The following is a 27,579-nucleotide window of genomic DNA, read 5'->3' as shown; positions in this document are numbered from 1 at the left end:
GACAAAATTAAAGCCCAGGAATGCTGGTGCAACAGGCAGGCCTGGATTGAGTTCCCCTAATGCAGAGAACAAACTACTAATATTTGAAAAGCCATAAACAAGTGGTAATCCAGGGATCCCCAGCCCCAACAAAAAAAACTTGACACTGTGTCTCCTTTGCTTCAAAAGCAGAGCTCAACTATCAAAGTGGGCAAAAAACCCCCAATAAGCACAAACCATAAAAAGCTATTTGGATAGGAGTGATAAAAACACCTCCTCAAAAAAAGAAAGCAGTGTCAGGGGGCAGCTAGGTGGCACAGTGGATAGAGCACTGGCTCTGGAGTCAGGATTACCTGAGTTCAAATCCGGCCTCAGACACTTAATAATTACTTAGCTGTGTGGCCTTGAGTAAGCCACTTAACTTCATTTGCCTTGCAAAAAAAAAACAACCCAAAAAAACAAAGAAGAAAGGAAAAAGAAAAATAAGAGTCATGCCGGAGAATTATGAGATTTTGACTGAAGAAAGCAATAACTTTAAAAGTAAAATTAGCTAACCAGAAAAGGAAATACAAAAGTTAATGCAAAACTTTTTCACTGCTTATAAGACCTAGCTCAGCCTTTCTGGATGTCCTGTTCTGGATTTAGCTCTTCCATGGATCTACATAGGACCTTAACTTATGCCCTGGAAGAATTCAAATTCTTTACCCTGGAACCTCTGGCAGGATCAGTTAAAAAAAAAATCAACTGACTTTAATTGATGCCTTTTGATTTTATACCCCAGTGATTTCTGGGAACAAAATCTTCTCTCCACTCCCTGAAAACTGAACTTTCCCTGCTAACAAAGGAAAATGGTTGAGAAAAAGCAAGTGGAGTGGTTGCATCAGACAGACCATGTAATATTTTGCAACCCTATGACAAAAGGATTGTGATGTTCATTTTCTGTTTTCTGGAACCAAAGTAATCATTACAATACTCAGTTCAGTTTCCTTTTAGTGTTATATTTATGTACATTATTGTAATCATTGTATATATTGTTTTCCTGGTTCCATTTATCATTACTGTGTCAATTCTTTTTTATTTTTTTGGTAAGGCAGTGAGGTTAAGTGACTTGCCCAAAGTCACACAGCTAAATAAGTACTAAGTGTCTGTAGCTGGATTTACATTCAGGCCCTCCAGGGCCTGACTCCAGGGCCCATAATCTATCCATTGCACCACCTCACTGCCCCTTCTGCATCAATTCTTATAAGTCATTGCATGTTTCTTTGAATTCTTCCTAGCAGAATACTCCAGTCTACTCTTTTGATCTTTTTCTACTGGTACAGAATTAAACAGGTAATAATTAACACATATTAAGTCCCTTATTGCCAGTTTACATCCTTAAAACCCATTTTTGGGACTCCATCCAAAAAATCCCCACTTCCTCTCTCTGAATCTAGGGGTAAAAACAGAAGGTCAAAGCAAAGCCAATGGTTGTGCCACATTTCCTGCCATCATTGTCTTATTTGTCAACAACAAAAGCACTGACTTTTGTGAAACATTCAATCTAATCTTACTCCACTTGAATGATCTCTTCTGGACCTTAAATAGAGCATGGTCTTATTCTAAAATATGGTGCATTTCTTCTTTTAAAGATCCTAAGAAAACTAATTCATCAGCAACTGAATGTCTACTTAGAACTGCAAAGCTTAAATTTGTTTTGTCAACTTACTGTGTGATCTGGGATTGAGACATTTCAAGTCTTTGGTCAGCACACTCAGTTATATCCTCATATGATGTTACCTTTAATAAAATAAAGTTTAATATTTATAAAAAGAAAACAAAGGCAAATATAGAGTAGAAATTTAGGCAGTCATAGAAAGAGACCTAAAACAAATACATTTGTTGTTTGATAATTGTTCAATTGGTTATTATATAGTTTATGGAATGCTAAGAATATTTTGTAAGATTTTACTTATTTTAGTTTATTGTGTTTGTTGGTGATTAAAAAATTAATGGATTTCTTCCTGGATCCTAGTAATTGCTTCTAGAAAAAGTGTTTAAATAAGTGGTTTGAAGCATATTTAAATCTGTGTGAGTGTGATTTGAGCATGCACCTCCTCCTCGCTCCCCCTCTCATTTTTTTTTCCTTTATATCACAGCCCTAGTTATAGGATTTGGACTCTGGTATTTTCTTATAGCCATTGTCTGCATCCTCAAATCTGACACTTTGGTAACAGAATCACATTCTCTCAGGGGAAAGAAACTTCAAAGGCCATCACCTAGTTCAATTCATATTTTGACAGAAATCTGTATTTGTGACAAATGGTAATTGAACCTTCTGAAGGCCTCCACTCCCTTCCCAGTGAACCTTGCTCATTTTTGAGACAGTTCTAATTAGCAGAAGTTTTTCCTTTGAGTGAACTGAAATTTCTTTTCTACAGATTCTTTTTATTGTCCCTAGTTCACCTAGACATTCAACTAATTATTAAGTGCTTGCCATGTGACATGCTGAAAAAGCAAAGTCCAAAAAAAGCCCCAAACTGTGACCTCAGAGAGTTTACATTCTATTGGGATATAAAATGTTCGTAGAAAATTAAATTTTAAAACATACCAAGTAGTTTTCTTGTGGGGGACGGAGGAAACCAGCAGTGGAGGGTCAAAATAAATTATCTATAAGAAGGAGCACTTAAGCTGGACTCTCTAGAAATCTAAAAATTTTGTGAGGGAGAGATGAGAAGGAAATGCATTCAAGGTTTGGGGAACAGCTATGCAACAGCACTAGAGATGGGAAGTAGAATGGGACAAATTATTTTGTTTTTGCAAGGTTTAGTGCCAAGGTCTCACAGCTAAGTAAATATTAAGTGTCTGAGGCTGGATTTGAACTCAGGTCCTCCTGATTCCAGGGCTGGTGCTCTATCCACTGTGTCATCTAGCTACCCCCCCCCCCAAATGGGACAAATTTTAAAAAATAGCCTGGTCATCATCATGGTTTGATGTAACTAGATAAACCACTGCCAAAATGAATTTTAAAGTTACAATTTTCTGCATGGCACACGTATATCTTAAAGGAGTCACAGTTTTATGTTCCCAATTCCAAAGGAATTCTATTCTTTTAGCATTTATGAAACCTCCACTAATGGAGAGGGGAAATACTAGAAAGGAAAGGATACAATTAGGAAGAGATTATTGCAAGAATCTGGAAGAGAAATGATGAGGACCTAACAGTAGCAGTAGTTTTGTGAATAGAGGAAAGGGTTCAGATATAAGATATATTATGGAGATTGAAAATTGTTAAGACTTTGCAATTGATTGATTGTGAGGGGTAAAGAAGAGGGAAGAATCCAGGACAATCCAAAGTTGCAAGGATGGTGGTATCCTCAACATAAATATAAAGTTAGGAAGATAGGAAGATTTGGAAGAAAAGGATATGGAAGGAAAATGAGTCTAATCTCTCTTCCATGCCCAGACTTCAAATTCTAGAAGTTTGGATATACACCACCCCTTCTCCATGCTAAAAACATACTCAGTTCTTCTAATCAGTCCTCATAGAATTGTCTCCATTCCACTCATCACCCTGGTTATATTCTCTGGAATGTGCTCTAACTTTTCAATATTGTTTATAAAATGTGGTGCCCAGACTCTAGAGATGTACTGTAGGACTATCACTTCCTTGTTCTAAACATCTGGCCTCCTTAAGGTAGCCTAAGAATATATTCCCTTTGTTTTCTCCATTATTGCATTGGATGGGCAGGCATGGATGGGTTGTCATCTCTATCATTAGAGGCAACTCCCCAAAAATCTATTTGAGTATCTGAATATGTTGTGCTGCTGATTCATACCAAGTTTCCAGTTTATTATGATTTCCAAATGTTTTGAAGAGGACTGGTTTCCAGTTATAATAATAGTTGTCCTTTTGAAGAAGATCATGTCATGTACACAATGACATGACTTGTCCTTTTGAAGATCATGTCATATGCATGATGACATGACTTGTACTTTATGTTTATTATAGTGAGAGATGTGTTATGCAAAGACATCCTTCTCATTGCCTTTTCCAGAAACAATTCATTCTTTAGCCTGATAGGAAACAGGTTTTTTGGTGATGTTTGTATGCTGTGGGACTTCTTGGCCTTATGCATAGTATAAGATTTCCCTCCCATTATCAGCAAGGTTCCATGGCATGCCAACAATGCTGGTTGTGACAGCACATGATTTCCTGGGGACAAATTGGTGATATCATAGTACATTCAAAACTGTCTCTCAGTGGTCTGATTGTCAGTAAGTGGTTGAAAGCTTGTCACCAACTGTATCATCTAACTACAGTACCATTATCCCATATCTATACAGTTGATTCTTTGAATATATTTACCCTTAATAAATTTGAGCTCATTCAATTTGGCCAGTCCTTTTAGATCTTTCTTGATCATGACTCTTGTTATCACTCTGATCTTAATGACATCTGTCCTCAAAAATGTTTGCTCCTCTTTGAAGCCAGAAGCCAGTCAGCATCCTAGGGTCCCCTTTAGACTCATGTGCTCTAGGAGTCTATTTTACCAGATGACCTATTAAACACAACTCAAAGAAAGTGAAGTAGGACCTCATTTTCCCTCCACATTCTTTCTCCCCACAAATAGTACATTAGTCAATGTGACTTCATTCCTTCACATTTCCCCAGCTGGCAGCAAGATATGACTCAGTGGGATCCCAGTTTGTTTTTGGTCTCTGATGGTTTCTGCTGCATTTGCCCATGTCTCATGTCAGGGCTCTGAAAGCTTGTAGCCTTGATGGAGATATGTCCTTGTAGGCCCAAAGCATGGGACAAGGGAAGGTTTGGAAATGGCACACCTGCCCCTGACATTTTGTACATCTATTCCCTATGTGTTACTGTCTAAAAGAAACTTTGAGCTTTCACTATGACAAGTGTAACTTAATGTGTAATCAAATTAATATTGAAGTGTCAGAGCAAAATTTTCTGGCATTAAAAATCCTGTACTTATATAAAAACTAGTGTTTTTACAAACTGCACTACTCTGAATGTTGACTCTTAGAAGGCTGTTTACCTTGAGTGCTACTAGTGTTGGTTTTTCTTTATACAGTCAAAACATAACTAGGCAGAGGAAACTCATATATATAACTGAGAAGAATGTAGCCCTTTCAGGGTATGCTTCATCAAAGCTGATGGTTAATTTGGACATCCCCTAGTTTCATGCCATTCTTCATCTCCCTAATTTTAGAGACCAAAAAACCCAACAAACTGAGCCCAGGGAGCTAAGTGAATTATGCTTGGGCACAGTAGTTGGTCATAATAATAATAGCTAACATTTATATATCACCTACAATATGCTCAGCACTGTTCTCATTTGATGATACAACAACCTTGGGAGGTAGTACTCTTACTGTCCCTAGGGAAGCCTGTAATTGAACCTAGAGGTCTTTTGATCACTATTTCTATTACTTCAAACTCCTGAACAAAAGACCTGAATCCTTTCCATCTAAGTTCAGGAGGCCTCTTTGTGCTCTGTCTTTCTTTTGCTTGATTCCTGTTCTGTTGATCCTCCACAAGTCTGTGGGATGGGATCAGGACCTCTCAGGAATCCTTGAGCCCCTTGGAAGGCTTTAACCTAGGGAATTTCTTCAAACCAGTTTCAACGATACCAGCTACCAAAGTGTTTAATGATAAGCCAGCTCAAATTATCACAGAGCTCCTGGAGGAATTCTAGCAAACTTTGACAAAATGAAGCTGACAACTGATACAACAGTCAGTTCTGGTGAAGTGTACAGGTTCAGCTTGTCTTAGATACTTAAGTCAACACTGGCTTGGTACAAGCTGGAATTTTTTGTTCAGTTTTTGGAAGACTTAGTCAACCTGCTCTTAAGTCAGACAAACCTGAGCCATCATGCTTATGGATTGAAGGCCATCTCTGGACATTCAGAAGTGAATGGTTGAGAAAAGAGTGTCTGAAAATAAGATTTGGAATGAAAGCCTTCTGGCAAGGTCAAAGAATATCTACCAAAGGTTGTTAGAAAGTATTTTCCTGAAATCTTGCTATTTTTATTGAAAAAAATTCAACTGAAGAGGGAAGGAGGATAAGAAAATTGGTACTATATGTGAACAAAGGTAAATAGCACATATTATTGTTTGTCCTTCATTTTTAAAGACCACCAATGTATAAGGCTCAGAGACCTTAACTCTCCATGTTCATGAAGATCGGGTTAGTAGTGGAACTTGAATCTAGATCTCACTGTCTCCCAGTCCATCATGCTATTACTTCACTATGGCTTCCTTAGAACTATACATTACAAATGGATGCTTATGTTCTGGAATCCAGGAGCCAGAAGGGAAGGAGAAAGAAACAGAAGCAATATTTACAACAGACCACCTGGAGAGGAAAAAAAAATCTATGAGGAGTTGGGAAACAGACTATAAGCCTGGCTAAAAGGCATGATGGGGTATGTCAACCATCTAATCAGAGCTGGGGTTCTCTTTTCTAAACAGAGCAAATCATAAATTCTTGGCATTCCATAATGATATTTTTATCATCCAAAAGTTGAAGTAACCAATAATCTATTCTGGATACTATTCTCACCAATAAAGAGGACTTGATCACTAGAATAGAAATGATGGATATTCTGAGGAGTAGTGACCATTTCATCTTAGAATTTGTGAAAGGATTAGAAAAGGAAAGCTGAGTATAGTCTCATATGCACCATAGATAATAGGTAAGCACTTCTAGAGAAGTCAGTGTAAGAGGACTGGGAAGTGCTCAGAAATGAAATTCTGAAGACACAGAGTTTCGATTCCAATGCATGGTGGAGTGAAAAAGAGCATAGGGTTTGAGGCTGGGAAGTCTCCTACCTCTACTACTCATGGGACCTTGCAATAGTAACTTAAGTTTTCCCATATAATAAATGAGGGACCAGATTTTCTGAGGCCTCTCCAGTTCTAAATCTATAAAACTATGAAAAGAGCTGGTGGGCTATATATAGGAAGGAGATATGAAGAAGAGCAATTAGACTTGTTTGGACTGCTCTAGACTTTACACTTGAAGTAATGAGTAGGAATGAATGGCAAAGATATAAATTTAGAAGACATTGAAAACTTCTTAACAATCAGAGCTGTCCAAAAGTGGAATGGATTTTACTCTTGAGTAGATAGCTACCCCTCAAGGGGAGCATTCAAACAAAGGCTGAGGACCACTAGCCAGGTATATTGTGGAAGGGCATCTTCTTCCAGAAAGGGTTGGAATTAATGGCTTCTGTGGTTTCTTCCAATTCTGAAATTCTCCATGAAAAGGCATGTGGATGCCTAGGGAATCATTAACCAACTTAAATTGGTAAAAGAAAGATGAAAGCAAGGGCTAGGATATGAAAACAAAAGTATGGTACAATTCAGTATATTCAATAAGGTCAGGATCAATTTATAAATTTGTTTTGCTAGATTGCATTATTTCTTACAAGGATTTTAATTTTTCTTTTTTCTATTATGTCTTTGTGTGGAGAGGAAAGGGGATGAGAAAAAATAAAGACAAACTTGAAAAAATTTATTTAGAAAAAGAACAGTCTAAAACTAAGAATGAACCGAGGGAATTTCTTTGGGGAAAGAAGGGAAGAAGAAAAGGATAGGGGTCTCTGCTCAGGGACAAAGATAACAGAAATGAAAAAAGATAGAACTCTTTTTTTTTACTACTTTTCTTTGCCAAAAAGAATGATCTCTGGATTAAAAATGATAAAGCAAAAAAAAAATGTCTAAAAGGGAGTTGATATCTTAGATAATTTGGGGTATGGTAAGAGATTACCTAATAGGCCCTTAAAAATTCAAATTCCTGGGACTCAATTAACTACATCCTAGGAAAAATATTTAGCAGCTCTGATTCCTGACCCACTTTCAGTAGCTATACATAATCATGGAAAATAAGTAGGTACTGTCTGGATGACCCTGGGCAAGGTTACTTAACATTTCAATGCCAAAGGCAGTTTTCTATGAACATAGATTGCTGAGAAGGCACAGATTTGCTTTAGGATGGGAAATTCTTTCATCAGATATAAGAAGGCTGGAACAAGAAGTTTTATGTGGCAGGGGGGTGGAGAGGATTGGGTTGTGGGGTAGGTTGTAAAGGACTGAACAGGATTTTATATCTGGTCCTGGAGGTCATAGGGAGTAAATTGAGTTTACTGAATAAGAAAATGACATAGTGCTTTGGGAAAATAACTTTGGCCACATTGATTAGCAGCTCCATTGGATATGGAAACTCCTAAGCCACTGGTGGGGCAAGTGCTTGTTTTCTCTGGAGCTTCTTGAAATTTCACTAGACATTACCTTTGTGTAGGAAGAGTGAATCTTGTTGCTCCCTAATCTCACTAGTAGTATGAAACACTGATGGGCATCCTTGCCAGAAAGGAAATGCAACCTTTATGCAACCTATTTTTTTTTTTGTCAGATCTGATCAGACCACACTTTGAACAATTCTACCTTGAACATGATCTATTCCTCTCTATCTTTGGTTGTCCTAGGTTTTAGTTTTGAGAAGTTGCTATTCCCTGTCTCCAGGATTGCATTAAACCTTCAAGGAGCTGGGCTTTTCATTTTTACAATGGACCCTAGCTAGCATCTGCTATCCCCCTAGCCAGGCTCCTCTTACTATCTAGGTTTCTCTGGTAAATATTAGAACTTCTAAGATGGTCTCAGTTCCTTAGATGTCAATGCTCTGCCTCCCCTGTAGTGGCACAATTATGTGATCAATGGTATCGAGTCCCTCTAAATGCCTGCAATACTTTCTAACCAGAAAAGAACCAAGCACTCCAGGAGTTTCACAATACTAACCCGTGCTGGGGATTCATCTAGCCATCCTTGTCCCCTGGGGGAGCTTCGGTCCTGTGTATTAAAGACAAACAGAAAAATAGGGGCACTAATCACCAACAGAGTATAAGACTAGTATTTTCTTCTGAGCCCATGTTTACCATTCAGTTATGAAATATGACATCTTCACAAAACCTGAACTTTGATAATCTACTATTTGATTCACATAAGTCAGGGATATAGGTGGAAAATGGTTAAAAACCCAATACAATTTCAGTATACACTATGAAGCCCTCTTAATTAGTCTGTTCATTAAGTATGTTTCCTCTCAGGGCCTGTCCACATGTCTCCATTCAGACCATGGATCCTACTTCACTTTCCATTTTTGTTCAGGAGGTAAGGTCATTGTTTGAGATAACATACTTTAAATACTCTTGAGATCCTGACCAGCCCATCAATTCATCTAAACCGGGTTAGCACCATCATCTCTTTGCAAATATAGAAAAATGCCTTGGACAAAAAAAGAAGCATATCATTTACCTTAAGATCCATATTTAAGGCCTTAACAGTTTGGCAGGACTTACTTTGTTTTATGTCTCATTAGCCTTTGAAAACCCTGACCTGACAGGGCCTAGGAGGCCAGGGTTTTCCAAGTGGTCAACCAAATGACACTAAAGAGTTGTTAATTATAAATTATTTTTTAAAAGTCAGCTAAGGGGCAGCTAGGTGTACAGTGCATAGAGCACCAGCCCTAGAATCAGGAGAACCTGAGTTCAAATGTGATCTCAGACACTTAATAATTACCTAGCTATGTGACCATAGGCAAGTCACTTAACCCCATTGCCTTTCAAAAAAAAACAACCTCTTAAAAAAAAGAAACAAAAAAAAGTCAAATGAAATAATAGGCTTATTTGGACAGGATTAAAATAGCCCTTCCCACCCCCAATTAGGCAGTACTTCTTTCACCTGAACATATTGAAGGCCTTTTATTATATATTACAGACATACAAGGTTTCTGGCTGGCCAAAAGACAAGGTCATCAATGGAATGTGGTGGCCAGAACTTCTCTTTCTTTACTCCAGGGGCTTTATCCTGCTACTAGAAGTCAAACAGGCCAACATTAAGTTTTCTTTTTGACCTGGGTTTTTGGAAAGTCCTTAGGGAGAAAGCTGTCTGCTCTAAGTTAGACACTCCAAGCCCTTCTTAGGCTTAGCATGCCAAGAAATGAGAGCCAGAAGAGAAGGTGAGCTAGAGGTGGGGTTCTCCAGTCACCTGGCTCATATTCTTACCCTTCTTACATTGCCCACTACTTTTGTGCTTCCTTGTGGCCATCCAAAACCATGATGACTCCATACATTAGTAAAATATGTTTTCAGTAAAATATGTTTTTAAATGTTCCTTACTTATATGGTGTTTAAGGCAGCTAGGTGTTGTGATAAATAGTGTCAGGTCAAGAGTCAGGAAGACCTATTCAAATTTGACTTCACATTCTTATTTGCTGTGTGAACCTGGATAAGTCACTTAACCTCTCTTTGCTTCAATTTCCTCATCTGTAAAATGTGGACAATAACAACACTTACCTCCCAGGGTTGTTGTGAGGATCAAAGGCCTGGCTTCACATAGCAAGCACTATATAAATATTGGCTATTATTACTGTCTGAAGTGAGCTTGTGAATTATTCCATGGCTATCTATGAAACATTTTATATTTATGGAATAATAGATTTTTAAAAAACATCTGCCAAGTTACTGAGGAAAATGTGTTCTTTGTCATAATATTAAAAAAAGTCAATGTAATATATGGTATAATTTGTAAAAGATTAAGGATTTTTTAAAAAAGACTGTACCTTATTTATTAGGTTTCCTAAATGTTTTTGATACTCATCATTTTCTTCAATGACATTCTTGCATTGGTCTTTTTTGGACTCAAGAAGATTTCCCAATTTTCTAACCTAAAGAAACAACAGTAGAAATACTAAACTGAAAAACCATATGTGATTATTAAAACCAATTAAGAATAGCAAAATATTTATTGTTCTATCTCACAAACTAAAATATAATATCCAGTTATTGAAAGAATATTAGAAGCTTTTTTAAAAAAAAGCAGAAATAAACTTCATTTAGCTAAATAACTAATGGAATATGTTTTTATTTACCCCCTTTCTGTGGTTCATAATGAGGCTAAAATAGAAATTCGTAAGATGACAATGTGAAGAACATCTAGGAAAAACAAACTTTGCTAAAATATATATGGAATCATTTAGTGATTAAGTCCTCATTGGAGCCAACAATTCAACTTAACATAGGTTGGTACTACTATGAACAAATCCTCATGTGTGAAAATAAAAATCCCTTTTCTGCAAGGAATCCTCCTCTTGGAAAATCTGTAACAGGCAAAGAAGTTCTGGATAAAAAGAATTAAGTTAGTATTATTAAGGTATAAATAAGCAGAAATTCTCTTCTTTTCACAAATAACAATTATCTTCACCATCTTTTCCTTGACATTCACATCATGAAATCACTTTGTAGATAGATTTTTTTTTAACTTAAAAAAATTTTTTTTTATTTAAGGAAGTGGGGTTAAAGTGACTTGCCCAAGGTCACACAACTAGGTAAGTGTCTAAGGCTGGATTTGAACTCATGTCCTCCTGACTCCAGGACCTCCTGCTTCCAGGACTCTATCTACTGCACCATCTGACTGCCCCTGGATTTTTAAAAGTAGATAATTCTTTATCAGAGAATGAATCAGGTAGCAGACAGGCAGCCAAGAAGCTCTGGGTTCTACCTCTGCTTCTTACATAAATATATCAGCTTGAATGTGAACAAATCCTTTAGGGGTGGCTAGGTGGTGTAGTGGATAAAGCATCAGTTTTGGAGTCAGGAGTACCTGGGTTCAAATCCGATCTCAGACATTTATTACCTAGCTGTGTGGCCTTTGGCAAGCCACTTAACCCCATTTGCCTTGTAAAAACCTAAAAAAACCCCCCAAAACAAAAAAATCCTTTAGTGCCCCCATACAACTCTTCTAAGATTTTAAATTACAGATGATTTGCAGTGGTGGAAGGAATTTCTAAACATCAAGAGGTTAGGAATTCAGCATCTAGGCCAAAATAAAAAAAAATTCCATAAATAAACATGAAAAGAAAATCTATCAGATCCTAAAATGATTAGAACCTGGACAAGGTTGGTAGGAATGGAAGAGGGGATTTGAGAGCCACTAGAAGCCAGAATCAATGGAATTTAGGAATTGATTTGATATAGTAGGTAATAATAAAAAAGAATGAGTAAAAGAAGTTGGATCACAGAGACATAAAGGGGAGCTACAGGTTTTTGGGGATAGATGACATAAATTAGATTTTGCATAATGGAGTCTAAATAAACCAACAGGAGTTGTTATCAGCCAACCTGATAGTGTTTCTCTCTTTCAGGACCTTAGGCAGTTGGAATAATTTCCCCCCCTTAGCTTTGCTGCAGTGAGCAGTTCTTCGTTTTATGTCTGGGAAAAATGTACATGCTAGTGTTTCTATCAAACAGATCACTTACTTATCTGGATGTCCTCCCTCTACTAAAAATTCTCATTTGATAAATGCATTACTTTGCATAATCGATTTATCTCTAACAAATTCATTATTTTTTTATAGCATACAATCACGTTACACTAAGGTAGTAAAAGTGAAAACATTACTCACATGTAATATAGATATAAAACATACATTCTGTTAGATCAATGGACCCATCCCCTCCCTTTCTGAACTGATGTATCTTTAACTCCAACTACTGCCACTTGTGTTGTATCTTTTCAGAACCATCTTAGCTTCCTGTAAAACCCGAAGCTGTATAAATGAGCTTAATTACAGGATGAATTTAGGATTTCTTTCCTGATTGCAACTATATGGACAAACAGGATGCTGTAGGATGGGGATCCCTGGTCATTGTCACAAAACTTGACTCCTTACATGTCTTCACTTTTGATGATACACTTTTGTGTATCCCTAGAAAAGTCTCTCTCCATGGGGAAATTAACTATGTGTCCCATGAGTTAGGTGATAATTTCTATATTGATGACTTCCCAAATCCCAGATGTACTCCCACAATCTAATCTCATCCAAAACTTCAGGTTTGATGGACAATCCCATATTCTACTGGATAACTAAATCTGTCTTCTCCCCTAAAACTCCCATACCTTCAAACTTTCCTATTTCTGTTAAAGACAGAAAAATAGTCATCCAGGTTTGCTACTTTTAAGCCATTCTTCCCTTTCACTCACTAGCTCCATATTCAATCATTGTCAATTCTACTTCCACAGCTTTTCTTATTCAATTCCTCTTTACTCATATAAACACAATCTATTTCAAATTCTTCCCTCCCCTTATCTGTATTACTTCAATGGCCTCCTCATGTACGTGCTAATTGCTCAGAACAATCCTGAGAAATAGGTGCTGTTATAATCCCATTTTACAATTGAGAATATTGAAGCCAACACTGTTAAGATACACACACACACACACACACACACACACACACACACAATCTATGACCCCAGGCAAATCATTTCAAATTTATTTTCTTTGAACTATAAAATAGGGTATAATAATGGCACTTCCTTCCCAGAGGTGTTTTGAGAATCAAATCTGAAAACCACATAGCAAATTGCAATTAATGCTTCAGATTATGATTAATGCTTATTAATTAATGCTTATTAATGCTTATTCCCTCCCTCCCTTCCTTCCTTTCTTCCTTGTTACCCTTTTCCTCTACCTCTTTTCAAGAACTTTCAGTAATTATTGCCTCAAGGAAGCTCTTTAGCTTGGCATTCAAAGCCCTTCACAATCTGTTTTTCAAGTTTATTGCCTATTCTTCCTTTATCTATTCTACATTCCAGTCAAACTAACTTCAACATTCCATCTTTGCCATTCGTGCTCTTTGCACAGCTGCCCTTTATTCTTCTGCCTCTAGATTTCCCCATCTCCCTTCTAAGTTCAACTCATCTGCTAACTTCTTATAGACAGCCTGTTCTTATTCAACCTACTCAATATGCCCCCTCCTCAAATGATAAGGTATATACTTATTCTCAAAGCCCAGAAAACACAGGATAGTTTATTTTATTTTTTTTAAGATTTTATTTGAGTTTTGAATTTTACAATTTTTCTCCCAATCTTACTCCCCATCCCCACCCCCACGGAAAGCAATCTGTCAGTCTTTATTTTGTTTCCATGTTGTACATTGATCCAAATTGAGTAACACAGGATATATATATATTTTTTTTTAGGTTTTTGCAAGGCAAATGGGGTTAAGTGGCTTGGCTTGCCCAAGGCCACACAGCTAGGTCATTATTAAGTGTCTGAAACCTGATTTGAACCCAGGTACTCCTGACTCCAGGGCCAGTGCTCTATCCACTGCACCACCTAGCTGCCCCAACACAGGATATTTTAAATCCGCTGATTCTAATACAATATCCATGAGGAGCTGGGGTCATCTGTACTCTTACTTAAGATACTGGAGGAAGCCACATAGACCTGCTGACTTGGTACACTGCAGTTTCATATTATGTAATCTCTTTTGAACCCTCACTGCTAGAGGAAAATCATCTTTTTTTTTTCACAACTTCATGATCCCTGCAGTTGCATATTTTCCTTGTACCATTTCCAAGCCCTTCTCAAGCAGTATGACTGCCTCCTCCTGGATTAAGAAAATGCAGGTTATCTACCATGAAATCTGTCTTTTCCCCTGTTACACACATTGAAACCCTCAAACTTTGATCTGATTCTTGCCAAGGCTATCCCCCTTTTAGTTTTGCCCTTCACTAAATGCCCATTTAATGTCATTCAATGCTTAAACTCTCAATGGGGGGGGTTGCCTCATTGATCATTCTCCCTTTCAGCTTTAATTTTTCCTAATTGATTGTTTCTCTCCCTGGATCCACTTCCCTACAGCATGCTCAAATCTTCATTTCTGAAAATAATGTTCACTGGATCCTGCCTGTCACAACCTTAAGATATCAGTCTAACCCAGAAAGACATTCATGTTTGATCTCTTGTCACCCATCACTTTGTGACTCCTTGCAATCTTCCTATATTCACCACTGAAACCATTCTCTCCAAAGGTGCTAGTATTCTTTTTTTTAAAATTTGTTTTCATCCATATGCTCATGCATATTCCCAAGGTATAAAATTTCCTCCACCCTCCCTTCCTATCCCCCACCCCTCAGCAGGGAACAATCAGGTTAGCATTTTACTTACATATTTTGTTAAACATGTTTACAAATTAGTAAATTTTGGCATGAGGAATTAGGATTAAGGGAAAGATACATAAGATATAATTTTTATAAAGTGTTCATCAGATTCAGAAGGGTTTTTTTCTTTGTGTTTGTTTCGTTTCTTCCTCTGGATGGAGATAATATAGTCCTTAGCCAGTCCAATACAGTTATCCTAACTCTCTGGACTGCTGAGAGGCAATTGTTAAAAACAATGGCTTTCCCCATTTCCTTCTCCTTAACCTCTCTGCAGCTTTTATGCTATTAACCAAATCTTTCTCCTGAATACTTTCTCCTCCTTTGGCTTTTGTTTTCTCTTGGTTCACCTACCTGTCTCTTCTCCATCTTCTATCTCCGGGCCCCTAAGCATTAGTGGGAACCCCTAAGGTTTTGTTCTGGGCTTTCAACTCTCCCTCTACTTTCCTCCTAATATAACCTTATCAACTGCCATGATTGCAATTATCTTTATTTAGATGACTTACGCTTTCTCTCCTCAAAACTAGTTCCATATCACCAACTCCTCTTGAATATCTCTACCTCCGTGTTTTCTATGTTCCATTAATAGCTCAAACTTATATCTAAACTAGAACCCATTCTCTTTCCCCAATCTCATCCCTTTGTTAAACTCTCCTATTTTTAATAAGGACTTCTTTACCTTCCCAGTCACTTAGGTTAATTAACTTTGGGAATCATCTTTGACTCTTCCTTTTCATTCAAACCCTCACCCACCTCATATAATTTGTCAATTTTACCATAAGTCTCTTATATGTCTTCTCTTCACTCACACACTTACAATGCTAGTTCAAGTTCGAATTCTAGCCAAAGTGGATTATTACTTATTTTATTTACTAAGCATTCCTTTGATCTTCCTCATCTATTCATTTCTATTATCTCTTCCCCTATGCCTGAAATTTACTCCCTCATTCAAAATCCTTATTTTCTTTGAGACTCATTCTCTAAGCAGCTTTATTGGATCTCCCTCAGTTGTTAAGAGTTCCCTCTTTTGTATTTCTTTATACACATATTCTCTTCACCTCCTCTACAGACTCACCCCAAACCTACATAAGTTCCTTTAATGCAAAAACAATTTAATTTTTTTCTTTGTATGGCAACATTTGTAAGCGTGCCTTGTACTCTTGTACTAAATTGAATTCTATCCATTTTTCCCCCCCTTATCAGTCCAGCATTTGAGTCAATTATAGTAGTCTGTTTTAAACACTTTTGGGTGCAGCTTATATGCTTGACATTAAGATTTTACCCCAGTGCTTTTTGTTTTTAAGCTCCCTTGTTTTGGAGAGAGAGGAGAGGCTAAGAGGATTCTTATGAAATATAGCTGTCTCAATGTGGCCTGCTGGGAGGCAAGAACAGATATCTCTGGTGTCTCTCTTTCTCTCTCCATTCCCCCTTTATAAAAATCTAAAGTGATTTTAGGTGGCTAAATGAAACTCAATTATTAATCTTTGGCTTCATGTCAATGGTTGAGGAAAGAGATCTTCCCAATTCCTTAAAGGTACTGGAGAGCCTGGGGAAGGGTAGTGGAATCTTGATGAGGATGGAAAAACTATTCTGATACATTATATGTTGAAATTAGTTGGGATGAAACAGCTGCTAAATTACTAAGTTTACTTGGTTGAACTGATGTTCAGTGCTGCTCTTTTTTTTTAAGGTTTTTGCAAGGCAAATGGGGTTAAGTGGCTTGCCCAAGGCCACACAGCTAGGTAATTATTAAGTGTCTGAGACCAGATTTGAACCCAGGGACTCCTGACTCCAAGGCCGGTGCTTTATCCACTATGCCACCTAGCCGCCCCTCAGTGCTGTTCTTAATAAAACATCTAGCTAAAAAAGGGCTTACTAAATGTTACTAAAAATTCTACTCATTATCCATTTATGTTGCTAGGGGTTGGCAATGAAAAAAATGAAAAAAAATCCTTAAAGAAAAAAACTTAGTCTAGTAGAAAATACAAGTCCCATGCACAAATATTTAGTATGTGCTTATACATTTTGATGTATATTATTTCATATACAAATTTAAAAATGCTTTTAAGAGGTACAAAGAGCCAAGTGAGATTCCTAGGATAAGTAAGGATGTCTAAGAGTCAAAATGACAATGGAAACATAGCTTTTAATTTCCTGTATATTTTTAAAAGCTTATAGCAGGCACTGAATAATTATCTGTAGACTGACTACTGTTGTTTAACAAGACAGCATGTTATTAATATCTATGGTTGAATATTGCACTTTTACATACTCACATATCCACAGAAATATATATTCTCCCTCTGTATAAATATCCATATAAAATTTTAATCTTAGTCTTACATGGTATTAAAAAACAAAAACATCTGGTCAATTCTCATTTTCCATCTCTCATATCAGATTGCTTGACATATTCTAGATGACTTTGTGTTTTCCAAGGTCAACATAATAATTCCTTTCTGTTACTGGAGTGTAATTTTTCTGTTAGCTAATCTCTGATGAAAGAACAGTAAAAGATTTAATAATTTATGTAAAAGGTAATATTTATTTTGGAGACAAAGCAAATAATTATTGCCTTTAAGTCCAAAGTTTTAAGAACTATTCTTAGAAGTTAATTTCCTGAAATAGAACAAAGGGTATAATTGCAAATCTCTTTGAAGAAGTTAATTTTAGAAATCTACTCTATAAAATATGATTTTGTGGTAAAAGAACTAGTTAAAATTAAATCATTGAGGTTAGAAGTAAAATAGACTTTAGAGGAGGCAGAGGATAAAAAGAGAGAGAAGAAACAAAAGAATGGAATAGAGAGAAATACAGGTAGTAATTCTAACTGTGAATGTGATTGGGATGAGCTTACCCATAAAATGGAAATGGATAAGTATAGATTAGAAACCACAATCCTATTAGATGTCATATACAAGAAACACACTTGAAATAGGAAGATATCCACAGAGTTAAAATAAAGGAATAGAGTATAACATAATATGCTTTAGCTGAAGTAAAAAAGGCAGGGGTAACAATCATGATCTTTAATGTTACAAAAGCAAACCATACCTAATTAAAAGAGATAATCAGGAAAACTACATTTTGCTAAAAGATAATTCATAGATGATGAAGTAATATCAAACAGCAAGTTACTTTGATAAAAGTCTCATTTTTCAAATACATGCCGAGTACAGAACTGAGTCAAATTTATAAAAGTAAGAATCATTTTCCAACAATTTTCAGAAGAAGAAATCAAAGCTATCTATAGTCATAGGGGAAAATGGTATAAAGCACTCTTGATTAAGGAAATGCAAATTTAAAGTAACCTCACACTTACAAGAAATGACAAATGCTGGAAAAGATGAGGGTAAAACAGGTACACTAATGAACTGGTCCAAACATTCTGGAGAACAATTTGGAACTATGTCCACAGACTTATAAGGCTGTGCATACCCTTTGACCTAACAATATCATTACTAGGTCTATATCCCAAAGAATTCAAAGAAGGAAAAAAGCCCTCTATACAAAAATATTTATGGTAACTCTTTATGTGGTGGCAAAAAATTAGAAATTGAAGGATGCTCATCTGTTGTGAAATAGCTGAACAAGTTATTGCTTGTGATAGAATACTATTGTACTATAAGAAATGGGGAGGTGGAGTCAGAAAAACATCACAAGACATAGATGAAGTGATACAAAGGGAAGTGAGAACCAAAGATTGCCTGTGCATAGTAATAGCAATGATGTAATGAGGATCAATTGTGAAAAATGGCTACTCTGATCAATACAACGATCCAAGACAATTCTAAAAGACACATGATGAAAAAATTCTATCTGCCTCCAGAGACAGAAGTGATGAGTCCTGAATGCAAATTGAAAAAAAAAATTATCTCACTTAAAAAAATGACTAATATAGAAACATATTTTGCATGATTTCACATATATAATTGATATCATATAGCTTTCCATCTCACTTAATGATTTCAAATTTTTTATCTGCATTTTTAATATTCTATTTTTCCTATTACATGCAAAACACTTTAGCATTCATTTTTTAAATTTTGAGTTCCAAATTCTCTCTCCCTGACATCCTTCCCACCCCACAAATAGTTGACATGTTATATATGTGCAATAATGCAAAATATATTTGCATATTAGTCATATAAAAAAACAGACTCCTAAAAATCCACTAAATAAAATAAAAAATAGTATGTTTCAATCTGTATTCACTTTTTTCTCTGGAGGTAGATAGCTTTTTTCATCATAAGTCCTTTGTGAGGACTTTGTATTGCTGAGAATACTTATGTCATAGGACTCAAAATTTAAAAAGAAAAGAATAAGCAACATACACACATTTAGATAAAAACAAATGAAGCAGAGTCTATGTATAATAAGATTTACTTTTAGTTTCCACCACTACTATTTACAGTAGTAATGAAGATTTAAAAAAAAAACAAACCAAGCTGACAGAATAACATTTACTAATTATTAGCAAAGTAAAGGGGGTTCCATTATATTGTGATCTGATAGCAAAAATCTACTACTTTTTGAAAAAAAAAAGGAAAAGAACTGACTTGGGAAAGCAAAATGTATTGACATTAAACAAAGCAGTCAAAACCTTGAATGTCACTGGAAAAACAAACACAAAACTCAATTTTCCATTTGCTTAAAATATTCTGAAGAAGTTAATGTTCATGTTAAAATGGTTTGAATGTAGTTATTTTCCTAATGACTTTCTGCAGTGTTATACAATTATGCTTTGACTATGCATATGTGAGTTTGCCCTTTTGTTCTGGTAAAAATAGAGAGGAGGAAGCTTCTAGAGATCACCTTTGACTGAAATATAATTAGAAATGTTTTTACATTTGTCAACTGAGAAACTTTCTAAATTTTAACTTTTTTTGCTTGTTTGTTTTTAATGAGTTGTGGTTAGAGGGATAGACCCAACATTCAACTCTAGTCTATACACATACTGCCCATGTGACCTTGGGCATATCACCTAATTTAGCAGTTTAGCAGCAGCAACTAAGACTAAATTGCAGAGGAAGCACTAATCTGCCCTGTAGAGGGATGAAGTGCACTGCCTTGTGGAGTAATCACCTCTCTCTCTCTCTCTCTCTCTCTCTCTCTCTCTCTCTCTCTCTCTCTCTCTCTTCCTCCCTTCTCCCCTTTCCCATCACTCCTTCACAGCAGCACCAGGGAAACCTCAATTACTTCTCACTTAAAGGCCTGCCCTGGGATCTGAGTTTAATCAGACTAAAATTCTATTATTTGCTTTGATTGTGATTGGCATTTAAATAAAGCTATCTGATTATAACAGAAGAGATGAAAGAAGCCTCATGGTACATAGCAGTTTTCTTTTTCTTTTAAAGATGAACATAGTGGGCGGCTAGGTGGTGCAGTGGACAGAGAACTGACCCAGAAGTCAGGAGTACCCGAGTTGAAATCTGCCCTCAGACAGCTCTGTGACCTTGGGCACGTCACTTAACCCCATTGTCTTAAATTAAAGATGAACATAAAGAATATTTTTTGAATGTAGTATAGTAGTATTCTAGGTAATAAATGGAAGTTTGGTATTTTCTGCTTACTCAAAAACTTTCCAATGGTAGATTTTTCTAACTATATTCATAATTGTGAACTTTATAACTAAAACTCATTCTCTGACCTTGAGATTCTGTGATTATACAGACAGACCAGGTTCTATCTTGAACTTCTCAAAAAATCATACTCTTTATTTTGCTCACGTACCTATCCAGCGTGGCTCTTAGAGACATAAAACTCGAGTTCATGTCTAGGTTTATCTGAGCAGCTACTGCTCACCCTCCTGCTCTGATCCCTGGGTGCAAAGGAAAAGCACCTCTCAGTTCTAAGCAAGTATTTAGGCTAACATATCACTGAATAAAAGTCTAGCTTTAATTAACTAACAATAAAGTGCAAAGAACTCACACTTGAGCCCAACAAACAGTCAAGGCCACTTTTATAATCTACTAGAGCTCCACCTCAAGTGCAGGGACAAAAACAGTATTTTTTTTTTTTTTTTTTAGGTTTTTACAAGGCAAGCAGGTAAGTGGCTTGCCCAAGGCCACACAGCTAGGTAATTATTAAGTATCTGAGATCAGATTTGAACCCAGGTACTCCTGACTCCAGGGCTGGTGCTTTATTCACTATACCACCTAGCTGCCCCCCAGTACATTTAAATTATAGTTCTTCCTTGGGTCAAGCATCAGGTTTATAAAAGAATCCACCAGTCTTTCTGAAACTGCCACAGCTTGAATTGCTGTTGAGGGAAATATATAATTTGTTCCTTTACATTGTGACTTTGTTTCTTGCTTTCCTTGGCTCCAGGTACTGCTCTGCCTCCTCCATCTCTCTGTCACTGCTACTACACTGATGTTGGCTAGTAGTCCTTCAGTTCTTGGTGGGCCCTTGAGGTCATTTTACTCTACCACTGATGAGATCCCCAAGGGAAGTAGTATAGGGGAAGAAGAGAAGAGTCCAGGACAGAGCCCATGGGACACCTAAGGTGGGTACGATCTGTGTGAGGATCCAGCAAAGGAGAAAGAGAAGGAGCAGTCATTTCTTGACTAGTAAAATATAATAATAGTATTTGGTGTTTATCATATTCAGTGTGCTCCAATTTTCTTGAAAAAAAGTATCCAAGATAACTGAATAAGAGCCTTCCCTCTTTAATATCTTAATTCTGATTTTTAAAATGTTTATTTTTCTTCTTTTTCAACATTGAATCTTCCTATTTTTTGGAAGTACAATGGCCACTAATGGCCAGAGGAAGCTTTTTTTGGTTTGTTTGTTTCTTTTTTAAAAGATTGTATTTATTTTGAGTTTTACAATTTTTCTCCTGATCTTACTCCCCCCCCCACAGAAGGCAATTTGTCAGTTTTTACATTGTTTCCATGATGTACATTGATCCAAATTGAATGTGATGAGAGAGAAATCATATCCCCAAGGAAGAAATATAAAGTATAAGAGATAGCAAGATCAGACAATAAGATATCAGTTTTTTTCCTAAATTAAAGGTAGTAGTCCTTGGTTTTTGCTCAAACTCCATCAAATACCATCTGGATACAGATGGTATTCTCCATTGCAGACAGCCCAAAATTGTCCCTGATTGCTACACTTATGGAATGAGCAAGTCCATCAAGATTGATTATTGCCCCCATGTTGCTGTTAGGGTGTACAGTGTTTTTCTGGTTCTGCTCATCTCACTCAACATCAGTTCATGCAAATCCCTCCAGGCTTCCCTGAAATCCCATCTCTCCTGGTTTCTAATAGAACAATAGTGTTCCATGGCATACATATACCACAGTTTGCTAAGCCATTCCCCAATTGAAGGATATTTACTTGATTTCCCTTTGCCACCAGAAACAGGGCTGCTATGAATAGTTTTGTACAAGTGATGTTTTTATCCTTTTTCATCATCTCTTCAGGGTATAGACCCAGTAGTGGTATTGCTGGATCAAAGGGTATGCACATTTTTGTTGCCTTTGGGCATAGTTCCAAATTTCTCTCCAGAAAGGTTGGATGAGTTCACAGCTCCACCAACAATGTAACAGTGTCCCAGATTTCCCATAACCCTTCCAACAATAATCATTGTCCTGTCTGGTCATATTGGCCAGTCTGAGAGGCGTGAGGTGGTACCTCAGAGAAGCTTTAATTTGCATTTCTCTAATAAGTAATGATTTAGAGCAATTTTTCATATGACTATGGATCTCTTTGATCTTCTCATCTGTAAATTGCTTTTGCATATCCTTTGACCATTTATCAATTGGGGAATGGCTTTTTTTAAAAATATGACTCAGTTCTCTATTTTATAAATGAATCCTTTGTCTAGAAACATTAGTTGTAAAGATTGTTTCCCAGTTTATTGCATTTCTTTTGATCTTTGTTTTGTCTGTGCAAAAGCTTTTTAATTTAATGTAATTGAAATCATCTAGTTTGTTTTTGGTGATGTTCTCAATCTCTTCCTTAGTCATAAACTGCTCCCCTTTCCATAGATCTGATAGGTAAACTAGTCCTTGATCTTCTAATTTGCTTATAGTATTGTTTTTTATGTCTAAATCCTGTAACCATTTGGATCTTATTTTGGTATAGGGTGTGAGGTGTTGGTCTAATCCAAATTTCTTCCATACTAACTTCCAATTTTCCCAGCAGTTTTTATTGAAGAGACAGTTTTTATCCCAACAGCTGGACTCTTTGGGTTTATCAAACAGCAGATTACTATAATCGTTTCCTGCTATTGCACCTAGTCTATTCCACTGGTCCACCACTCTATTTCTTAGCCAATACCAGACAGCTTTGATGACTGATGCTTTATAATTTTAGATCAGGTAGGGCTAAGTCACCTTCTTTTGCACTTTTTTCCATTAAATCCCTGGAAATTCTTGACTTTTTATTTCTCCATATGAATTTACTTATAAATTTTTCTAACTCATTAAAGTAATTTTTTGGAATTTGGATTGGTAGGGCACTAAACAGGTAGTTTAGTTTTGGTAGAATTGTCATTTTTATTATATTAGCTCTACTTATCCATGAGCAGTTGATGTTTGCCCAGTTATTTAAATCTGATTTAATTTGTGTGAGAAGTGTTTTATAATTGTTTTAAAAAATTTCCGAGTCTGCCTTGGTAAATTGACTCCCAGATATTTTATATTGTCTGAGGTTACTTTGAATGGGATTCCTCTTTCTAGCTCTTCCTGCTGTATCTTGCTAGTCATATATAGAAAAGTTGAGGATTTATGAGGGTTTATTTTATATCCTGCAACTTTGCTAAAATTGCTAATTGTTTCCAGTAGTTTTTTGGAAGATTTCTTGGGATTCTCTAGGTATACCATCATGTCATCTGCAACGAGTGAGAGTTTTGTCTCTTCCTTCCCAATTCTAATTCCTTCAATTTCTTTTTCTTCTCTAATTGCTAAAGCTAACATTTCTTGTTTTTTTTTTTTTAGTTTTTTTTTTTTGCAAGGCAAACGGGGTTAAGTGGCTTGCCTAAGGCCACGCAGCTAGGTAATTATTAAGTGTCTGAGACCGGATTTGAACCCAGGTACTCCTGACTCCAGGGCCGGTGCTTTATCCACTATGCCACCTAGCTGCCCCTGAAGCTAACATTTCTAATACGATATTGAATACTAGTGGTGATAATGGGCATCCTTGTTTCACCCTAATATTAATGGGAATGCCTCTAGCCTCTCCCCATTGAATATAATGCTTGTTGATGGTTTCAGATAGATACTGCTCATTATTCTAAGGAACAGTCCATTTATTCCTACACTCTCTAGTGTTTTTAGTAGGAATGGGTGCTGTATTTTGTCAAAAGATTTTTTCAGCATCTATTGATATGATCATATAATTTCTGATAGGTTACAGTTTTCCTAATAATGAACCAACCCTGCATTCCTGGAATGAATCCTACTTGGTCAAAATGTATTATCCTAGTGATAACTTGTTGTAATTGTTTTGCTAAGATTTTTACATTTGTATTCATCAGGGAAATAGGTCCATAATTTTTTTTCTCTGTTTTAACACTTCCTGGTTTAGGTATTAGCACCATATTGGTTTCATAGAAAGAGTCAGGCAGAGTTCTGTCTTCCCCTATTTTTACAAAGAGTTTATATAGAATAGGAGCCAATTGCTCCTTAAATGTTTGATAGAATTCACTTGTGAATCCATCAGGCCCTGGAGATTTTTTTTCTTAGGGAGTTCAAATGATGGCTTGTTGAATTTCTTTTTCTGAGATAGGGTTGTTTAGGTATTTAATTTCTTCTTCATTTAACCTGGGCAACTTATTGTTTTTGTAAATATTCGTCCTTTTCACTGAGATTGTCAAATTTATTGGCACAGAGTTGGGCAAAATAATTCTGAATTATTACTTTAATTTCCCCAGAGAAAGCTTTGAGCAAGACTATTTCTGACCTAAGATGGTTTACCTCTCCTAGGTAGCACCCACTTCCTCACTCCTGGACACACATCCTATTTCATTGCCTTTTTGCAGCTCAGAATGCCTGAGCTCAAATAATCCACCAGCCTTAGTCTCTCCTAAAATGCCACCTCTCTAGGTCCAACTCATATCTTCAAACAGTTTTCATTTAACTTTCCTGTAGTACCTTTGGCTTGGAGCCACTGAAGATAAATTATAAAAGTTTAGTGTGCAAACATCATTGCTTTCCATCTTTAGGCTAATGAGACTAGTTGCTATTAAATTTGTCATCATTATAGAATTTTAGAGAAATAGAAAAAAATGTTGGAGTTGATCATTTTTCTTTTACAATGCTTAAATGATAGTAATACAGTTTTTCTTACCAAGGAATTAAGATCTTCATTTAGATTATGGTATTGATGTAATTTGGTGCCTAATAACCCAGGCACATTTTTAAGTTCTTCTGAATTAGTGTCTCTGTCCTAAAAATAAATATATTAATATCAGTCACTATATTTTAGTAAATTCCATTTAAATCTATTCATTAAACATTTATTGCAGGGCGGCTAGGTGGCGCAGTGGATAAAGCACCGGCTCTGGAGTCAGGAGTACCTGGGTTCAAATCCGGTCTCAGACACTTAATAATTACCTAGCTGTGTGGCCTTGGGCAAGCCACTTAACCCCATTGCCTTGAAAAATCTTAAAAAAAACCCATTTATTGCATACAAGGCATTCTATCAGTATGGAAACACATTCTAAAAATATCCTTTGTGATTTCTCTAGAAATAGGGATAGATATTTCTACAGTCTAAAAAAAATCTACAAGAAAAAATCAACAATATGGTTTTAAAAAAGGCACAAAAATACTGAAAAAAATAACACTTTAAAAAAGGAATTGGTCAAAAGCAAAAAGATACATAAAAATCCATTTAAGAGAAGAATGCCATAAAAAGTAAAATTGGCTAAATGAAAAGTACAATAATTTACTAAAGAACTCTTTAAGAAATAAAATTGACCAAATGGAAAAAGAGGTACAAAAGCTCACTGAAGAAAATAACTCCTTAAAAATTGGACAAACAAAAGCTAATGGCTCCATGAAACACTAAGAAACTATGGGAAAAAAAACTAAATGTGAAGTATCTAATTGGAAAACCAAGTGACTTGGAAAACAGATTGAGGAGATAATTTAGGAAATTACTAGACTACTGGAAAGCCATAAACAAATAAAGAGCCTAAACATCATCTTTAAACTAATTACTAAGGAAAACTGATAATCCAGAACCAGAGTGTAAACAAAAATTGAAAAAAACATTCATCTCCTGAAAAAAATCCCAAAATGAAAACTCTCAGGAGTATTATAGCTGAATTCTAAACCTCCCAGGTCAAGGGAAAATGTTGTAAAAGGTCAGAAAGAAATAATTCAAATATCATGAAGTCACAGTCAGGATAACCCAAGATTTAGCAACTTCCTCATTAAAGCATCTGGAGTTTTGGAATATAATATTTCAGAAGACAAAGGACCTAAGATTACAATAAAAAAACTTTCCATATTCATCTCTTTAAGTAAGGTAGATAGGTAGGTAGCAATATCCAGGGGAAAAATGGATGAATGTTGAAAAACTACCACATAGCATGTAACTGGAAAAATAATATCAGTAAAACATACAACCCCCACCCCCCAAATTTTTTAGCTATGTCTTCTATGATCCTGTGTTTTTGAAGTTGGTATTTTGAATGCAAATATTTTTGTCTTGATTTAATTTTATTTAATTCAGCCCAGTGTTTTAGTTTTACCGACTCTTGAATTTGAATGGAAATTGAAGCAAATTTGACCTCTCTGTTCCAGTCTTTCTAGATCTTTTTGGATCTAGAACAGCATACAATGTATTAGCTATCCATTCATGCCTCATGTTTTCTGCATGTTGAATATGCATGCCATCTGTGCCTGCATTGAAGTCTTTGATTAAATGTTAACAAAAGAATATAGATCCCTATAATCCTAGAGCACATCTCTAGAGACCCTTCTCCAAGCTGACATTTACCTATTAATAACTACTCTCTGTCCAGTCATTCAACCCAAATCTACCTAACACTACCACCTCACTCTATTTTTGTGTTCAGTCATTCAACCCAAATTCAAATCTATCTTTCACCTAGTTGCATCTCTCCATCTTATATATGGGCCTAGAATGAGAAATCTTGTCAAATGCTTAGCTGAAATTTAAGTACAGCATGCATTTCCCTACCCCAATCTCCTTTCCACCTTCTAGTTACCTCATAGTAAAAAAAAAAAACCCACAAAAAAATGAATTTAATCTAACATAGCTCGTCCTTAATGAATCCATGCTCCCACTGTGAGATCGCTGCTTCTTTAGGTACTCACAAACCATCATCTTAATGTGTTCTAGAACTTTCCCAGGAAGAGAAGTTAAAATCCTGTAAGTTAGGAAGCTTGAAGACTCTACCCTTTTCCATTTCTAAAACCCTATTCTACTAGCTGCTACATTTTCCAAGGGTGGCCTAGCAATCATACCTGTCAATACTTCTTAGGATGTACTTTGTGCCTAGTGGTTTGAATTCACTAATCCATTTTATCTCATTTACCTTTGCACCACCTCCTTATCATTTTTGTTTTATCCTTTCCACTGACCACTCTTCTTAGGAAGAAAAACAGAAATGA

General features: G+C 36.1%; 2 protein-coding genes across 11 annotated transcripts in view; one reads left to right on the top strand and one right to left on the bottom strand.

Moving 5' to 3' along the window:
• Positions 1 to 27,579, top strand: part of RIOK1 (RIO kinase 1) — a 159,297-nt gene that overhangs the window by 37,803 nt on the left and 93,915 nt on the right. The window contains exon 2 of the mRNA XM_074208246.1: positions 21,314 to 21,491. Within this exon, the coding sequence (XP_074064347.1) occupies positions 21,478 to 21,491 (14 nt within the window). The 5' untranslated portion in view covers positions 21,314 to 21,477. The remainder of the gene's footprint in view (positions 1 to 21,313; positions 21,492 to 27,579) is intronic.
• CAGE1 (cancer antigen 1) overlaps positions 1 to 27,579 on the bottom strand; it is an 81,202-nt gene that overhangs the window by 14,740 nt on the left and 38,883 nt on the right. For 7 of the 10 annotated variants that reach the window (XM_074208234.1, XM_074208233.1, XM_074208236.1 and 4 more), the window contains 4 exons: positions 25,283 to 25,381; positions 10,602 to 10,706; positions 8,780 to 8,830; positions 1,688 to 1,758 (listed from right to left, as the gene is read on the bottom strand). In XM_074208234.1, the coding sequence (XP_074064335.1) occupies positions 1,688 to 1,758; positions 8,780 to 8,830; positions 10,602 to 10,706; positions 25,283 to 25,381 (326 nt within the window). The remainder of the gene's footprint in view (positions 1 to 1,687; positions 1,759 to 8,779; positions 8,831 to 10,601; positions 10,707 to 25,282; positions 25,382 to 27,579) is intronic. The other 3 variants (XM_074208237.1, XM_074208240.1, XM_074208235.1) reach the window with 2 other exon arrangements.

This window comes from Macrotis lagotis, chromosome X, assembly GCF_037893015.1.
Source record: "Macrotis lagotis isolate mMagLag1 chromosome X, bilby.v1.9.chrom.fasta, whole genome shotgun sequence".
Lineage (NCBI taxonomy): Eukaryota > Metazoa > Chordata > Mammalia > Peramelemorphia > Peramelidae > Macrotis > Macrotis lagotis.
Note: the sequence above shows the minus strand (reverse complement) of the source record. Positions and strands in the feature narration are given on the sequence as shown.